Raw genomic sequence first — 19,002 nt, 5'->3', positions numbered from 1 at the left:
AATTCAAACTTACCAAATGCACTGCGAACTTTTGCTGGCAAAATGCTGTAATGCGGGGCGAGGTTTGAAAAACTAATGAAACTAATTTAGTGCACAGCTCAAAATCTAAATAGGGACGCTGGCTTCAAATCATTTAGCCGCAAAGCCCGCAAAAAGACAAAGCCCGAACGACCGCAGGATACGGGTAAAAAATTGAACATATAAAAATATGTAAATATGCACCTGCTGCTGATCCTTCCAGCTGTGGAACCTTGGGCTGCCGCTCCTGCTAACCAAAATACACTCCAACTTTTGTAAAGCACACACATATGAGTAGCTGTATCTGCGTGTGTGTGTGTGTGTGTGTGTGTGTGTGTGTGTGTGTGTGTGTGGGTGTGGGCGTGGCCGCAACAATGTTGTAGAAGTTTTTAGCCCGAGAAACTGTTGCTATTCTGCCAGGCAGCTGCTGGAACGAGCGCGCGCTCCGAAGCCCTGCAACATTTGACAAATGCCGGCAAAACACAGCACACAGCTCAGCATGTCCTAAAGGGGGAGCAGAGGTGGGGCGGGGGTTTAGTTGCTGACTGCGATGCCCTGGAGGCTTTTCCATGAGGCTTTTAATAGTTTGATGTATGAGTCGCATATATGGCAGCCGCACATATGTAAATTTCACAAGGTCTTTGAGCGCGTGAAGGGTGGAAACTGGATGGGGCCTTGTCAGAAATGCCGCCACTAAGCCTTTTTATTACGCATTTGTGTGGTGTGCATGTGAGTGTGCTGGAAAATTAACACAAATGTATTTAGTTTTGCCCGAAAATGTTGGCCAAACTAATAGTCTGCTGGCGAAAGGGTTTGACTGGCGCACTTTTAAAGGTGCCTAATGGCTGGCGATGTGGTTTACATGTGTGTGTGTGTGTGTGTGCGTGTTTTCCCGTCTGTGTGTGAGTAATAGCTTTAGAGCCGCAACTTTTAAGCTAATTTCATGTGAGTTGTGTTTTAAAGCCATATAAAATTCCAGCGTTTCCCTTGCCACCAACAAAAATGCAACAATTCGCTTTGTTTGGGCTTTGCTTTTTCTTGCGTTTTCTCACATTTTCCCACAGTTTTTCGCTTGGTCTCGTGTCTGTGCGCACAAATAATGAGCGCAAGTTCAAAGCTAACATAAATAAAATTGTTAACATTTTGCGCTGTGCCACGCCCATACGTGAGTCGCATACACGCCTCAACAATTGAATTCGCTTGAAAAAAGGCAGATATGCAAAATAATGATGAGTTTAGAAGACGGATCAATATCCTGTAAAATACGAAAACTGTTTAAAAATACTTTATGAAAAGCATAAACTAAATGGAAATTAATGTTTGAAGAAAAAAATAGTTAAAACTGAATTTGATGGAGCAACACGCTGGGTAGTAGAATATTTCCAACAATATTTTGAATATTGGGATATTGTGGACATAAAAATAGTTTATTTTAGATTACATATCTGATTGTGGAGGATGCTATTTTTACAGGGTATACCCATAGGAATATAAATAAAATAAAAGAGAAGCTGAACTGCGATGAGCTGAGCTGAGCTAAGAACGAGCTGAGCAAAAACTTTTTCCTTTTCGCTGACGCTGGCGCGCTGCAAATGGAATTCGCCGTTTGATGTGCTCACGTTTTATTTTATTTTTTTGGCCCGACTTTCACTTGGGCGTCGCCTTGTGCAATTGTTTGAATACTTTTCCAGCGCATTAAATTAGTTTCGTTTGAGTTAACGTGCCGAGCGATACAGACGGACAGACGAACAGACAGTGCGACAGACAAGCTGGCAGACAACAAGCCACATGCTTGCTCATAGAAACAGTACGGAACAGAGCGAAAGATACATACAACTTATAATCATGTCAGTCAAAGGCAACAACAATTTTTGGCTAACAAGAAAATGTAACACATACACACACATAGATATACACTTACAAGTAGAAAGGATGTTGTCTGTGCTGACTGTCAAAAGAAAGTTTTGTGCTGCCAGACAGACCTCCCCCAAAGGCAAGCAATCGCGGCCAAAATGAACAAGCCAGAGCAATTGACTTTAATATCAGGCCAAGCACAGCTTGCTCGATAAAACTGTCGCAAAGTATCCAAAATTGAGGCAATATCAGGCAATGCCTTAGTGCCACGCCAAACAATAAACGTCAAAATGCTCAATAGCACAGCTAGGACATCGTCGTCTTGTTGCTGGTCACAGTCAAGCTGCAACTAAGTACAAAAGGCAGCTGCTCAGCTGGCTGTCATTGAGTTTATAATTGCATGCAGACATGCATTTAACGCTGCCCGGCATTCACCTTAACTGGCTACGAAGAAGTGTCCGTAAGCTGATTTAATTTCGGCATGCTACAAGATGTGTGAGATAGAAGTCTTCACTTGGTTCGCATTTATTTATATTTGTTTTTTTTTTTTGTTTGTTTTTATTGACACAACTCTAATTGAAGTACCGGAGGAGCTGCCTGGGGGTTGTGCACAACCCTTACGGATACACCAGAAAATTATACAATTTCATAATACGCAACGATGATTGAGAGATCGCTTGTTGAAGATACCAAGCAGCAGAAGAGCACCCTTTGCGACTTGCCACGCGGCTTTTGTGGTTGTGGTTGCTGCCACAATAAGCGGGGTGGGGACTGGAGTAAGATGGTTGTGAGTAGTGAGGGAGGCGGCTGCTGAGTAATTTCATAACTTCATTTGCATGCAGTTTGTTATGACAATGCAAATGGCAAAAACAAAAATTAAGCGCAATTTCTATTTATGCTTTTTTAAAAGACGTGGGGTATGAGGGCGCGCGCAGATGGGGGACTGATCCTCTCTCATGACAACGACGCATGTCAACATGAAATAAATCACTAAACGCTGTGACAGTGTCAAATGTCAGGCAAGTCGAGCGGCCGGACCGTCTGCTGTTGTCTCGACTCAATGCAACGCCACTTGCCGTGCGACACAGGCGCACAGGAGGCAGTCGGTAGTCGGCAGTTGGCAGCTGGCGGCAGAGAGGGGGCAGCAGGAAAAAGGCAGGAGGACAATGACCGTTCCCGCTGCTGCGTCACTTCATTGTTGACATTTAACGTGTTCGTGTTTGGCGTGACAAGTGACATGCTGTGCGCGACCTGACGGCGGGCGCGACCAACTGTTGAGGTTGAGGGTGGAGTGCAGGTTGAGTTTGGTAAAGCCGCCGAAAAGGGTTGAGTGCGCGGAAAAGTTGAGTAGAGCACAAAAACCCGTAGCCGTGCACAAAAGGTAGCGTATAATTGCATAAATATGCAAATTAGTGAATGTGTCAGAGTGTGTGTATGTGTATGTGTGTGTAAAAAGGGTGCGCCAGCTTGACGCATTGTCGCCCCAATGTCAACGAGTGTCGCCGGTGTCGTTGTCACACACGCACAGGATGTGCAAGGCGCTCGAGCAAAAATCTATAGCATACTTTGCAGCGCGCCCCACTACCTGCCTTCCGTCAGTCTATCTGTCTGTCCGACTGACTGCATGCCCACCCTCACACCTGCGCAGCTGCTCAACTGTTTCGCCTGCATTTGCATTGGCATATCAATGCGCAAAATGGCAAAGTGGAAGTCCTTGCAGCCGTTGGCATTTTGCATGCACGGAAATGTGTCTAATTTCAATACAAAGTAACTTTGACAACGAGCTGCCTGGCACAAGGCGTGACACAAGAGGGCAGGGGGCAGAGACAAAAGCTGCACTTGCCTGTGTGCAATTGCACTAACAAGCACACACATACACTCGCATGCGCACGCATATGTGCAGCTTCCAAGCCAATGCACAGCATTTGCATTAAACATTTCATTTCGGTTGTCTTTTCACTGCGATGCAGAAAGTATATCCGTCTTACAGTATTTTTATATACCCTATATCTATTGGAAATGTTTGATAAGAAAATAAATATAAAGAATTAGATATCAAAGATATAAATTGTGCTTAGCAAAATGAAAGTAAAATTTGGAACGGTTGATCTTGTTTACCAAAAACATATCAAATTTGTTTTAAGTTATTTCTTCTTTTAGTTATAGGTTTTTGATTGAAAGTAGCTGTTTGTTAGGATAGCTGTTGGCGTTTTTTAATATTCGGCCTTTTCTATATATTAATTGAACTTTGGTTACGGAGTATTTACTCGTCGAGAGTGCATTCACCCGACTTGAGCTCCTGTGCATATTTTCATACGCCGCCTCGTTGAAAATCAACAAAATGTTATTTATTGAAAATTGTTATGGACTTGTGCCGCAGCCAAGAATCTTAATTTGGCTCAAAGTTGCGCCACGTATTTTCTTTACAATTTTGAGGGGAATTTCTTTTTGGCGCATTATGACAAAATGTGCATTTAAGTGCAACATTTATGTAAAATGTGCGTCTGGCAAGTTTCGTCTAGTGGCGGCGCTTTAAAATATGCACCAAAGAGAGCCCAACCCACACCAAAGATGCCTTCGCCCTCAACATCTTCATGAGAAGACGTTGAATAAGCGACCAAGTTGGTGACGAGCATTTTGTAAGCGCCGATTGCAAGGGGTGTGTGGGGAACGTGGTTGGGTGTATGCCATTTGCTTTGGCTGGCAACGAAAAAGTTCAGAAATTAAGTTTGCTGACAAACGTTTGTACAGCACGCCAAAGGAGTGGGTAGGGTGTGGGGGATGTTGCTGGTAACTTTGCCAAGACATTTCTAAACTTAAATAAGCGCAAGTTTGGCGCACCCAGTTGCCAGTTGCCGCCTGCCACATGTGCGACTCCGTGCAACTTTTCTAATGCAATTAATTTCTGCACTCAACAACGAGCAGGACGAACACAGGACCTGGAGCAGCAGCAGCAGGAGCAGTACGAGCACCAGCAGGAGGACTTGGTTTAAGACTGGGACTAGGACGAGGCCAAAGTTTTCAAGCCTGCAACTTGGTGGCGGCGTTTTGTTTTTCGCACTTGCAACTTGGGAATGCACAAATTAGTGTGGCAGCATGTGGCCACGGCTTGTCCCTGGCCTGGTGGATGGCAGCTCGGTGCCAGGCTTTTGGCAATAATGCATGTCATACTTGTAATGGCAGAGCAGGGCCTGCACTTTACCATTATTTCGGCTTGCCGTAAATTTGTCACACGCACAAATTGTTGCAGCCACGCCCACACCCACGTCCACATATTTGATGTAATTTAAATTTTTAATTAAGCACACAAATTGTTTTCGGCGGTTTTGCAAATCTCTGACAGATTTGTGTTGTCAGCGTTGGCATAAAACAAAATGATAATGAAAACGTTTAAATATTTACCACAATTTGTAACAACACACACAATACACACACACAACAACAATAACAGCATAAAGTTTAAACAGAAAGATGAGTGAGAGCAACACACGTATACATAAAATTAGATACACACATAGAGTACATACATAAACCAAAGTTAAGGTTAGCTTTTAGGTTAGTTTTGTTAAACGAAAAAATAAACAAAAAAATATGCTTGTTAGTATAAATGATACGTGTACGATGACGTGTTCTTCAAGTGCAGATAAATACATTGATGAAACATCTAGCGGTAGAGTTGGAAGATAAATTATTTGGTTATTGTTGACATACCTGAAAAGATAGGAAAAATATTTTGTGAGTTAGATTAGATTGATAAATAAAAAATATTGAAAAATATGGCGTACATGCTAAGATATGGTTTTAAAAAGAAAAGTGTCAGATGAAGGCTTCATAAAGATGAAGTTGAAGGCTTTCTTATAAGTAAATAAAGCGCTAGAGGAGTTTGTCCATATTTCCAGTCTTTAGCTGTCTGACATCAAGTGATATCAACAAATGCTATCTCTGGTATTTGCTTAAAATTATAAAACAAAACTTGTACATGCCACAAAATGTGGTTATTAAACGAAAAATAAGCAAATCAGGACAACAAGTGCATGTTGCACGCAAGAGTGGGCTATGTGTGGGTAGGTTTATGGGTAATAGCAAGAGTTAGGGTAGGCCGCAGCGGCTATATGCGGGCTGGGCTTGACATATGTATGAGCAGCTGTTCAGCTGACTGATCTCGGCTAGACGATAATATTTGCCTTGCATTTCACAGTATAATTTAAATTTACCCGCCTTTTTATTTAATTTTTTTTTTGGTTGAATATTGTTGAAAATGTTGTTGCATGTGTTGCCAGTGTGTGTGTGTGTGAGTGTGTGTCTATGTCTGTCTGCTTTTTGTTTGGTTTGCGGCTTGTGTGGCAGCATTTATATCATTTTTGCACAGTGTCGCGTGTGGGTGTGGCAAGGGGTCGGGGCTGGGGTTATGACTACGGGTTCAGGAAATGCGCTCCCGGCGATACAATTTCAGTTTCAATTCATGAATGTTAATATTTATGTTTTGATTTCAAACAACGCCACCTCTGCAATATTAATGAAATACAAACAAAATGTTAGCGCGCGGCACAAATACGCTCATATACACACATACACACTGAGACACACACACACATTCACAAATGCAAGCAAACACAGACATAGTTGATATGCAAATAAAGCTGACTGCGAGGCAAACGAAGAAACGCAAAATGAAGCACCTGGCCGAAAAGAAGCCCCAAAAAATCAAACAGAAATTGAGTGAGCAATATAAGCAGAGAGAAAAGAGAGTGTATAAGAGAGAAAGAGAGAGTGAGAGAATAAGAAAGACGGAGCTGGCATTAGAGTGTGGGCGCACCGGCAAGGCAATGTGAAGTTCTTTGTCAATTTGCAAGAGCTTAGAAGTGTGTAGCTAAGTAAAAGATGCCGAAAAAATATATGCAAACAGGCACACACACACATACACATACACGCAGACCAACACAAGTGGAAGTTTTTTGTTGTGCCAAAATTTATGCAAAGTCTATGGAAAGTCGCTTTGCGTTAAAGATAATCAAAATGCCGCGACTCGCGCTCGAAAGTATGCAACGCATTTTGGTGGTTGAATACGGTTTCGAGCGGTTTATTGCCAAAGCTTTTGCTTGCTTCGCGGCAAAACAAATAGATATTTTATTTCAAAGATTAACGCTTTTCAACGCTCGTACGACTGTCTGACTGTCTGACCAATTCACAAGCTGCTTTATAAAAATGCAAAAAATAAGAACGCCCTCTCATACAATTTCAATTCGGTTTGTTGCACTTTGTAGCCCCGGCTGAAGGGGCAACAGCTGCCATGTGCCACACCTAAGCCGGCAAGTTCTGTGTGTGTGCGTGTGCGCTTGTGTACCCGCAAAGCCAGACAGACAGAGAGACAGTCAGGCAGACAGGCAAATTTAGCTGCAGGCTAAGCAAATGACAAAGCGTCGACGACGGCGTCGGCATCGGAAGCTGCTTGTCCTGGCAGCCGTTGCCCGTGTCGCGTCTTGCGCCCGCAACGACGGCAAAAAGTAAAAGTGGCGGCAACACCGCGTGCGACAGTGAGGCGCAGCCAGCCAGCCGCCTCGCACGTTTTATTGATTTTCCTTTTAACGTGAGCGCCAGTTGCACATGCGTCGAGCAGCACCCATTGCTGCCGTCGTTACAGCTGCTGCTGCTGCTGCTGCTCTTAATGCTGCTGCTGCCTCTTTTTGTTGCTGGCGTATTTCCGGCGATTAAGGCGACCGTTGCGCCGTTTGTTTGTAAATTATTTAATGTTGCGCTTAAATTTTCCGGCCCAGGCATCGTTTAGTTGGGGGCTTGCAACAGTTTTTGGCGAGAGTCTTTGAACTTTTGTGTGTCTGGGACTGGACTGTCGAGCTTTCGGTTTCATTTTTCGCATTTCGCATTTACGCTGGCCATGTCCTTTGCTGGTGTCCTTTTACAGCTGCTGCTACTGCTGGCTCTCGCTTATGTCTTTTGTTGTTACATGGATTTGCTGCTTCCTTTTGCTGCTACTGCTGCTGGTGCTACGTCCTCGAGTGGTATTTAACATTATCTGCTTGAGTACATGTTGCGGTATTTGCAGCAGACAACAGGCAGTGCCCAACCACAGCGCAGCACAGGACAACAAGGACAACAAGGACACACACACACACACACACACACACACACTCACCACACCACACTCAGCCCCCAATTGGGTTATGCTCGTGTTTTCTTTCTTTCGAGCTGCCATTTTTTTCATGTCTGCGTTTCCGTTTACAACAACATCGTTGCCGCCGCTTCTGTTGATGTTGTTGTTGTTGTTCCCGTTGTCGCCATCTTTTTTGCTTGAGCGCTGCAAGCCGCTTATCTTTGGTTATGTTTTCCTACATTTTTGTTCATTGTTTGCTTTTGATTTGATTGTTGGCAGTGCTTTGGTTCAGCTAGAGCTAGAGCTATGTGCTCCCTGCTAACTTTTAACGAAATGTCTACAAAGGATCAAGCATTATGTGCGCCCCATCTCCCTCTCTTACAGCTCTAATTCCGACTGGATGTGCGTATGCGATTGTCTGGCTTGTCAGAATCACAACTCTGCGCTTGAGGATTTTCCTTGGCATTCGCCTTGGCATTCCTCAGCATCATTTTCCGTTTGACTAAATGCACTCAAACTGCCAACCTTCCATGTCCCACGTCCGATGCGACGCGACGGCAGCATTAAAAGCTAATTAATTATCGAGCTCAGCTAGTCAGTGCGGCAGTTAGTCAGCGCTTCAGGATGTCTTGTGATTTATCTATTTACTCTTGCTGTTGTTGTTCTTGTTGTCCTCGATGTTGTTGTTGTTGTTGTTGCTGCTCTTGCTGTTCGTCCTGGCCAGCAACAGTTTGCAGCACGCTGATTGAAAAGTCTGCGCTCAGATTTGCTGTCAAAGTATCCGTTTCAATAAAACATAATTTATGCTACAAGCCGTCGACGCATCGCTGCACAACACTTGACACCTCAGCGACGCTTGGGGGTGTGTTAGATAGAGTGTGCGGGCTTCGTATTGGACCGTACACAATAAATCTTCTTCGGTTTCATTTAAAATGCAGACAGATTGCTGGCATATTTGATATCAAAGCAAGTAGAGTGCACTGCACAACAGACATGAAAAAAAAAATCAAAATAAAATAAAATACAAGCAAAAATTGAATGCAACTTTAAACTGTTTAACTGCAAAGTCGCAGAATTGCAGGTCACGCAATTATGATTTGCCATGCCTTTGTTAAATAATATGATTAGGGGCAGAAATGAATTAAACTTGTTAAGACATAGTCGATTTTCTGGCAGTTGCAGCTTGCTTAAAACGTTTCTTAAGAATACAATTTAGAAAAAGTTTCATGGTTCATTAGAACACGTTTTAAATATGAAATTCATTTATAGGAACTGAGCAGAATAATATACGTAAAGAGAAATTGAGAAATTCTGTTTTAAAAAAATTATTGTCAAATGAGAGAATTTATAAAAAACCATACATATTATTTTCATAAGTATAACCCATATTAACTGTGACTTTCTTATTTTTTTTTGTCTGTATTGTTTTTATTTTATTCTGGTTCCTTGTTTCTTCAGAACTGATTTAGATTCCTTACGGAGTTTTCAAATACGCTTGCAATTGCAATAATATTGTTATTGTACATTAATTATTATGTATGTTTTTATAGCTTAACAGTTACAGTGGATTTATTGAATATTTCAACACGGTTCATGCACAAAACGGAAAACTGCCTCTTGCAACACGCAACTGAAAATGCATTTTAAATAAATTTTACAAGTTTTTATTGGGGCTTAAGTATTTTTTTTTTTTTTTTTTTGGCGCAAAATGAGTGAAAAAGTAAATGTTAACGTTATGTGTCAGCAGCTTAAACAATTTTAGATACTTTTCCGGCCAAGCTTGTTGGTTATTTAGTGCATTGTTGTTCAGTTCGGTTTGGTTTGGCTTTTGTGTTTTTATTGCTTTATTTGCAGTCGCATAACAAAAGCATAAAAACAGCAACGAGAAAAAGAAGAACAGCCACATTTTCATGTCAATTGTCAATAAGCTGCAAATGAAATGAAAATATTATTTCTTGCTGTAGTATTGTTCCAGTTCGTCGCAAAACATTTTCACTTCCGCAGCTTGGAATACTTTACGGGTTCCTGTGTGCTCTTCCTCTTTTCATTTCTTTATTTTTTCTGCGTTTTACGACATTGAAGACAAAAGTTGCGTCGTGTTGGAATTTATGCATATTTTATGTTTTGCCAAAAGAAAAAGTCACGTAACACGCATACGACATGTGTGACGACAACAATGTCGAACTTGTCAAGCGCGTCTAAGTGAAAGGTGTAACGCCGGCTGCGACGCGAACAGCGCACATCAAGTGCGTGCGCAAATATCAACAATAAATTTTTCGAGAGGCATTTAGTGAGCAGCAAAGCTGATGAAAGTTGTTTGCAGCCGCCGTTTCTGCTGTTGTTATTGCTGTTGTTGTTGTTGTCGGTATCTTAGTTTAAATAAAAATCAAAACACGCCACACTTGAAGCTCAAGACAAACACTTCATTTAAACCTGAACAGAAAAGGAGTTATAAAAAACACTTGACGCACTCAAGTGCCAGACAGCGGCTATAAGAGAGTTGGCGTTGATGCTGTTGTAGCCGCTTGATGCTGCTGCTGCTGCTGATGTTGCTTCATGCGCCATTTGGCAGAGAACAACAGCAACAACACTCACACTAGCGACTGGCAACTGCTCTTGAGCCGCACATGTTCTAGACGCGCGCCCAAACCCGAAACTCAATGCCCCAAACCCAACCTGAGACCAAACCCTGTTCCAGTTGCTGCTGCTGCTGCTGCTTGCTGCTCTTAGCCATTCATATTGCGTTTCTCTGGGTTCTTCGCACTAATGAAGTCTCAAAGGCGCGATTAAAAATGTAACTTGTGCACAAGAAAAACTACGCAGGGCGCAGACAAAGCTGAGTTTACTCCACAGCCACATGCAAAGCGCAGATAAAAAGCAAATATGCCGAGGGACAGCCCAGAGCACAGCATAGCTCGTTGGCGTTGATGCGCTGCCAAAGTGCTGCTTCAACACTTTCAAAACTAAGAGGGGGAGCTGGGAGCCGGGAGGTGGCAGTGGGCGGTGGGAGCGGGAACTATGAGCGGGAGCTATGGTAGCATGCACAGACGGCCACAAGTACATGGAAGCTAGCTGGGGATTGGACTAGCTGGGGTGCTTGCTTGGCGTTGGGATAGCCGCTAGCTGGCGAAGTCAGTTCCACATCCAACCGAAGGCGAACAACTTCAAATGAAGTAAGAGACAAAAAGCTGTAGCACATTTATCACAAAGTCAGCCAGCAGTCCGCAGTCGGTAGTCGGCAGCCGGCAGTCAGCAGTCAAGGCAGGAGCTGTAGCTGCTGCAGGAGCCTGGCTTGGGTCTGATTGGAAGTTTGTTTTGCTGTTGGGTGCTTAGCGGTCGCCAGATTGGCAGCAGTTGGCCGTTTGTTGCGGGTGTTGGGTGGGTGGCTCCTGCTGTCTGGCTGTCATGTGCGATTGCTTTGTAGTTGTTGTTGTTTTATATAGATTGCGCGCACGAGACGCATGACATTGAAAAATTTATTGCACGCTTGTGAGTTGCAAGCTGAACTGCTCGGTTCGGTTTTGCGTTGGGCTTGGGTTAGGGGTTGGGCTTGGGCTTGGGCTTGGGTGGGTTGTAAACGTAGAGGGTTGTTCAATGCCTAGGGGTTGTGTCAATGTCACCGTAAGCCCAAAACACTCGCACTCCAAGCACACTTGCTGCCACCTTCACTCTTTAGCTCTGGTGCTAGCTCTGGTCTAGTCTGCTTTCGTTCCACGTTTCATTTAACACCTCAACAGTAGCCATTGGCCAACGCTAGATGGCGCTACAGCTGTGCAGCTCTGTAGCTTTTGAGTGGGTTCAGGCACTTGGCTGTCATTTGAAATGCAATTAAAAAGCATTTTGAGCACTCGGTCGACTTGACATTCGCGTGATAAATGAGCCCAGCGTCCAATGAGTCGTTTAATGCTGCCAGTTGCTTTCGTCTGGGTTTTCCTTTTTTAAGCGTTTTGAATTTCACTTTTTTCATGCTCTATCACTATGAATATTTTTGCCCAGTAAGGACAGGCGTCCGTCTGTCTTTCTTTAATGAATTTTTATATCTTATATATGTATATGGAAATCCGTGGAAAATCGTTTTTCTCTATCCAATGTGATAACAGCATTTCGGTGCCATATGTCCACAAGGGTATTTAATCTTCGGCACGCCGATTTAACTGATATTTCTGCTTTTTGTTGTGATGCTGCTCGCAAATTAAATGCTGTTTTTTATTATGGGAAATACATTGCCTGGCGAATTCGCAATCCTTTCGCAGCCTCTCACATATAGATATTTCACGCGCCAACGCAATTTGAAAGCGAAATTCCAGGCCAGCAGCCCTTGTGAAACAATTCCCTCACCCTGGCGCCCACAGCCCAGGCCAGACCTACAGCTCTGGCTCTTTTGGTTGCCTTGTCTATTCGGCATTTAAATGTTTTACGGTGTCGTTTCAGTCTGTTTCTGTTGGCAGCCACTGTTGTCTGTTGTTTGCGCCTCTTGAGTGTGTTTTAATTGCGTTTGTATTACACGCATACTCTCACACCTTACACACCCACACACAGCCACGCACATAGCAATGGAAATTTAAAGCCCTTTTTCACCAACCCCTTTAACACCCTGACAGCTCGTTTCACCCCTCACCATCCCCTGCAAAGTCTTTCTGCAAAGTTTATTATATTTCATTTGCCTGATTTTTCTGGCTGTGCTGCGCTTTTGCTTGGCTGTTGCCTTTTGCTAAATTAACTTAATTGTTTTTGCATGAAATTAATTTCGGCGCATAAATTTCACCTTCGGCCATTCAATGCCCCCGCACCCCATCACCATCTACATCCAGCCTCTTGGCTGTCAGCTTTAAGTGTGAATTGCGACGCCCGGTCGCTTGCTTCGCATAATTTACGCATTTTTGTAGCCACTTAAGTCGCCAGGCAATTAATTATGTGCCACTGTGTAAATATTTAAATGCTGAAATTAATGAAAAATACTCGTAGAATTCTTAAATTGCAAATGCCTAAGACGCAGCATAAATATTGTCTTTGCCACTGTCCATGGTTTTATAATAATGAGTTCATTTATATGCCGCATTGGGAGAAACTACCATTGCATTTGCCTGCGGACAACGCAGAGAGAGAGAGAGAGAAAGAGAGACAGAGTCAGAAAGAGGGAGCTGCATTTCATTTGTCCTGACAGTTACTTAATCCCTAAAATGTGGTTGCGTACTTTTTGCCTGAGTTGCCGAAAGGCATGCTTTATTTGATTTTAATTATGATTGAACTAAAAGAGTATCTTATAGTCTAGCAACAGATAGAGCAGTTAGTACTTAAGCCACTGCTAATTTGCATGCATTTCAAACTAAAGTGAGTGCGTGAGCAAGAGGCCCATAAGCCGCATAGCTTGAGCCAAATCTGCTTAGATCTATAAGCCGCTTATGGCACTCATGCGAATACGAATACCCCCGCATGCCGCCGCATGGCGCATATTTTGCATTTAAAATTTCACATTTCACGACATGCACAACAATCAGCATAATTTCAGTTTATGTTAAAGCCAAAAAAAGGGCGGCGAATATGCAAAGAACTTGAATGCTTTTCAATTTATTTGCTGCTTAGCTGCTGATGACATAAAGCGCCCAAGGAGCACACGACTAAATAAAAAAGTATTTTTAAAATCAAGCACATATGCACAGGGGTAGAACTGTATGGACATACATATGTACAAATGAATGGGCGCCAAAAACCTGCGCTTTTAGGCAAGTTAACATGGATTTAAAAGGTTTTGGCTGTCAAATACACACATAAAACCAAATTTAAAATGTGGCTATACGGCTGATAATGAACCAGTACACTTTACTTTGTGTGCCGAATTTTGTATGCCCTTACAAGGACATAAACGCGTTGCGGTATCCAAGTATCCAAAAGTCTGGCAATAACTAGACAATGTTTATATCTTAGCAGCTAGTAAAGAAGGGGAGATTAAGGTACATAATTTGCAACTTAACTAAATTTGAAATTTCTCAAGGTCTTCAGCTTTTATTAGCGTTATTAAAATATATTATTTGCTTGGGATGACACAGCTAATTAATTATAATTAACATCAATAAAACACTAAAAGGAATCTTTTTACTTTCCATTTCTCGACCTATTGTTCTATAACGAATAGACATATAGTGATCAAATCCGATTGACTCCGTCAACTATATATATATATATTGCCTGTAAAGTTAAACAGTTAGTTTCCATAGCCAGACAACCAGACAGATTCGGATATACCTTAAAGGTTTAGTTGATTGTATAAATAAAATATATTCGTCAAATTAGTATATAGAAGAGTATGAGAATAGAAAGAACCGTAAAAATGATCAGCCGAACTTAGGCACGCATGATTAAAATTTGTAAAAGAAAATATTCATATACATATATCCTTATAGAAAGAAGTCTTTATACAAATTTATGTGTTATGTGTCTTCGCTTATAAAGAAATATGTTTATCATCCACTTTGCTTGCCTAGCTCTCCCGCCCCTTCAGCCAGCATCGTGACACTTATTGTCTGCTGCCAAAGCTGGTTTTTTGTGCGCCGTTTAGTAAATTTTCATTTTCTAAATGAAATTTCAGCGTTCAAGCCTGCTGCCACATCACCCTCTCTAAAAGAGCTTCTCTCTAGTTTATCTTAATTTTTTTTTTGCTGTTGTCTGCACATGTCCCTGGCAGCTGTTAGACAACACACACACACACACGCGCGATACAGCTGACAAAGGCAGTTTAATTTCATTTCAATCATGCTAAAAGCAAAACATAATAATTTATATAACTGTCAGGGGCATCAGCAGTAGAAGCAACAACAACGATAACAACAACATCAACAAGAGCCCAGAGTGTAAATTAATAAAGCTTCGCACAGTAGGCTTCAATAAGCATATAAATCAGTTGCTGCTCTACGAGATTTGTAGCCAAGTTTAATGCACTCGAGCTCTTAACAAGTTTAAGCCTTCTGCCGCACACATATGTTTATGTATGTGAGATGCCAGGTTTTTGCTATTGATGAAGCAAAAAAAAAATAATAAAAAATGTTCAGTGCTGACTCTTTCTGAATTATTAATGAAGGCTGTGCAGCATATAGTGTGAACTCACATGCTGCAACACAACTTAAACCCAACTCATTGTTGCTTGTGTGCTTGAAATTTGACACAGGGGATCCGTGGCAAAATGGCCGCCAGCCGGTTGCCATATTTTTAAGCACATAATAGCTCACGCAGACATTCAACGCGCTGCGCCTTTAATCTGACCTTGAGCCAGCTTCGCCTTGTGGCAAGAGGCAGCGTCATTTTCAATTATGTTAATGCTGTCTGTGCGTCATTTTGCTGCAGCAACTTTGTTGTGCATTTGACTGCCAACAATTTGGCACTTCATAACAGGCCACACCAACACATACACCCACAGACACGCCCACGGTTTTAATTAAATTAACACAACAAACCGCACACACACACACACGCACACACACACAGCGCTTGAGCTGCAAGGCAAAGTAAGCAAATTTTTTTATTTAAATTTTTTGCGCGGCCGTGTCTGATTTTTATATAATTGCATATTATTGTTGTTGTTGTTGCTACTGCTGTTGCTGGTGTTGTTGCTGCAATTTCCTGGCCTGGCCAGAGCCTGCTGTGTGCATTAAAAAGCCACTTTGCGGCTTCCTGTGAACACCGCCCCTTGGCGTGCCGACATGCCTGTGTGTAAATTTGTGGGCAACAGCAGCAGCAGCAGCAGTGTGGGCGGGGCGGCACTTTAATCGTTGGTTGGCTTTAAAGCGCAGGTAAGCAACTACTGCCAGCAGTAGAAGCAGTTCTTAATGCGCACATAACTACAAGTGCATAGGCATAAAAGCCAACGTGGATTCGGGCATGGGTTCAGGCTTGCGTTCGGGCTTTATGCCAGTCAAGTCGCAGCTTATCTAATCCTTTACAGCAACTCTGTTGTTGTGCTTGTGTACCTGAGTACCGAGCGGCGGGTTGGTCTGGGGCCAGTTGCTGGTCGCTTTTATGAGGCATCGTAAAAACTTTTGTGGCTAGCAACGGACGGCAAAGCCGAACGTGCGCCTAGAAATATGCTTTGCATACAATTTTAATGCCAATGCCAGAATACGGCCGAAAAAGCCAAAGTTGAGTTTATATTGTCGACGCTTTTATTGATATCGTAAAATTGCGACGACCAACACGAAACTGTCGCTATCCTACCGCCGCGCTCCCACCCCCCTGCCCATACTGCTGCCACACAATTTGCATAGTAAATTTATGAGACAATTACTGAGCATTTTTGATTTAATGACAATTATTGTCATAATTTTCATAAAATTGCCTGCCGTGCGCTCTTTTTTCGCTGACTTTCCCCCAACTCCTTACAGGCTCTGTTTTGCTTAGCTAATGCCATGCTTTTTACACACACACACACACACACACAAAAGGAAAAAGAAATGCGAGTGGAGAAAAACAAAAACGAAGCAAAGTTGGATATTTATGCGTTTTCGTGGCTCATGAATTTCGGAGCATACTTCACTCAGCTGGCGGCCCCCAGTTTCAGCCTGAGTGTATTTTCCATATTCGCCTTTTGGGCTTTGCATGCGCTCGTAAAATGTCTGCGCCAGTTTCTGTAGTCTACTTTCTGGGGCAGCTTTAAGTGGCTGCCTTGACAGGCTTCCCTTTTTTTTGTATTTTGTTTTGGCATTTACTCAATACCTATTCTTATGTGTCTAGGTGCACTTTGGGTATATAGCGTCATGTGGCAGACATACTTAGTTATTTATATATTGGGAATACTGTAGATAATACACTATAGATAATCGTAATTTATGCTTACAGTTTCCGGGATCTGGATTTCAAAGCATATTTTATATAAACAATTAAAGTTAATTCAGTTAATTAAATAAAGGTTCAATAATTCAATAAGAATTAAAACTCAATATTAATTATTAATTATATTAATTTAATTAATCGTTTTCTTTCCTCTTTATTTCCTTCGAATTTCTTAGCTGTGGGTGTCTTTGGGTCTATCACTTGCAACTACATCTTTTATTTCTACTTCATTTGACTGCGCAGCGCTCTCATTTCAATTAACCAGTCACGCAATTTCCTTATAAAGTTGTCTGCTACGTTCGCATAAATCAACAACGCCGCAAACCTAACAACTTCTTGGACCTTGGGCGCGTTAAATAACTCATTTATTTTCTTAATATAAGTCATTATTTGATTGCCACGATATAAATCTATTGATATGTTTATTATTTTAAAGAGAATTTTATAAATATGAGTACATGTTAGACTACAAAATGTGCTTGATTTGTAAGAGAAATGAACATAGCCAGCGTTGTTTTGTGTGTCATAAATGTTTGTCAACTAAAACATAAATCATCAACTCGCATTTAAATTTTGTATTTTTAAACTCTTTGAAAATACAGTAAAAACCAAGTTGATGAAAATATCGTGAGTGTCATTCTGAAGAGTGGAATAAAATTCAAAGCTCTTGTTGAGTTTGGCCGTATGTGTGTGTGTGTGTCTGTTTACTGTTTGCGGTTATACGTTTTTGGATGAAGGTGGGTGCGGGGTGGATGCGCCCACTTGTCTGGCATCAATAACCCGACGATGCTTATAAAAATGCAAACAAATTTTGCGCGCCAGGCACACACACACACACACAGACACACCTATACCATGCAGGTGTTGTTTGTCCAGGCTTTGGGGCACTCAATTTGTCACATTTGAAATACGACGACAAACAAAACCCAACACAGAACAGCATTGCACAGCATTGAACACTGCACAACAAAACGAAATCAAATTGCATTTTTATTTACAAATGCTTTGCACTTCAGCCAGAACGCAAATGCGAAAGGCGGGCTTTGTTTTTTAGAAATAATACTGGAGGCGAGCGACTGGGTGGAGGGGTGATTGCGTTTGGGGTTGACAGCGTTCGCAAATGTGCTGCACTCAACTGCATAAAACCGTTGAAATGTTAAATATCCGAGTGAACTAAACGAACTCAAGTGTGCAGCGAATACATTTTAGAAGCTTTCCGCGTCTCAAATCAATGCGGTATGATTTCGCAGCGCCCTTCCTCGACTCGCATGTTGCGTACAAGAAAATCAACTTAGAATTGATGGGTCCTTCGTGGGCGCAGAACGAAAATTAAACATAAGAAACAAAAGCACAAAATCATAAAAAACATAAAATAAATGTAATAAAAACAAAAAAGGAACGAAACGAAAAAAGGCGAACAATGCAATTTTCGGGGCGTATGTGTAACAGGCCACAAAGGTCATAAAACCATATCAACGCCATTAAATGTACAACGGGGGGTAGACCGAAACACATACACCAAGTACTGCTCGACATGTGAGTGTGTGTGTGGGTGTTTAAACACCTATGGGCGGGGAGAGTAGAGCTGGCGCAGCTCAACAAAATGCCATAAAAAAGTGCGCTACAAAAAGTTGCTGAGAGGGTGGCATAGGTGGGGGCTGCTGAGTGAGCTACCTATGGTGTGTGGTATGGAGTGACGGTGAGAAGGGAGACTTCTGCTGCCAAATGAGATCCCGTGCGCTTGTTGGCCGTGCCCGGGCGTTTAGACAATGTAAACGCCGGATAACCGCAAAAAACTAAACAAACTGAGGCGGACTCACAGCTCATAGTAAGGCAGGGACAAGCGGGAAGGGGATGTTGCCCGTTTTCCCGGTCGGTGTGACTCAAGTGTGGGCACAGACGAATTTTTTACGATGCTGAAACGTTCCACGTGGCACAGGATGAAAAAGTAAAACACTAAAATAAAAAAACAAAAATAACAAACACGAAAGAAAATAAAAATTGTTGCGAGCTGAGAGCCAGCAGGCGGCCATGTCAGCAAATGTGGGCGCGACAATGAAATTAAGGCGAGGGCGTAAGGTGAATAGGTTGCCAGGAGAGCGGCACTAAACTAGGATGTCAGACACATTGAAGAGAGAAAGAGAGGGAGAGAGAGAGAGAGAGAGAGAGAGATAAAGATAGAGAGAGAGGGAGTGATGGAG

General features: G+C 42.4%; 1 protein-coding gene and 1 long non-coding RNA gene across 7 annotated transcripts in view; one reads left to right on the top strand and one right to left on the bottom strand.

Moving 5' to 3' along the window:
- The window catches only part of SKIP (Shal K[+] channel interacting protein), a 159,348-nt gene that overhangs the window by 32,587 nt on the left and 107,759 nt on the right, over positions 1-19,002 (bottom strand). The window contains exon 3 of one of the 6 annotated variants that reach the window (XM_032437871.2): positions 5,554-5,583. The exons of the other annotated variants lie outside the window; for them this stretch is intronic. Within the exon in view, the coding sequence (XP_032293762.1) occupies positions 5,569-5,583 (15 nt within the window). The 3' untranslated portion in view covers positions 5,554-5,568. Of the gene's footprint in view, positions 1-5,553; positions 5,584-19,002 lie in introns of those variants that run through there. 6 annotated transcript variants of the gene reach the window in all.
- Positions 17,342-17,895, top strand: LOC116651477 (uncharacterized). The gene is made up of 2 exons (XR_004304481.2): positions 17,342-17,428; positions 17,818-17,895. It is a non-coding gene; the product is annotated as an uncharacterized lncRNA (long non-coding RNA).

The sequence above is a fragment of the Drosophila virilis genome, chromosome 2, assembly GCF_030788295.1.
Source record: "Drosophila virilis strain 15010-1051.87 chromosome 2, Dvir_AGI_RSII-ME, whole genome shotgun sequence".
Lineage (NCBI taxonomy): Eukaryota > Metazoa > Arthropoda > Insecta > Diptera > Drosophilidae > Drosophila > Drosophila virilis.
This window is presented reverse-complemented; position numbering and strand designations above follow the sequence as displayed.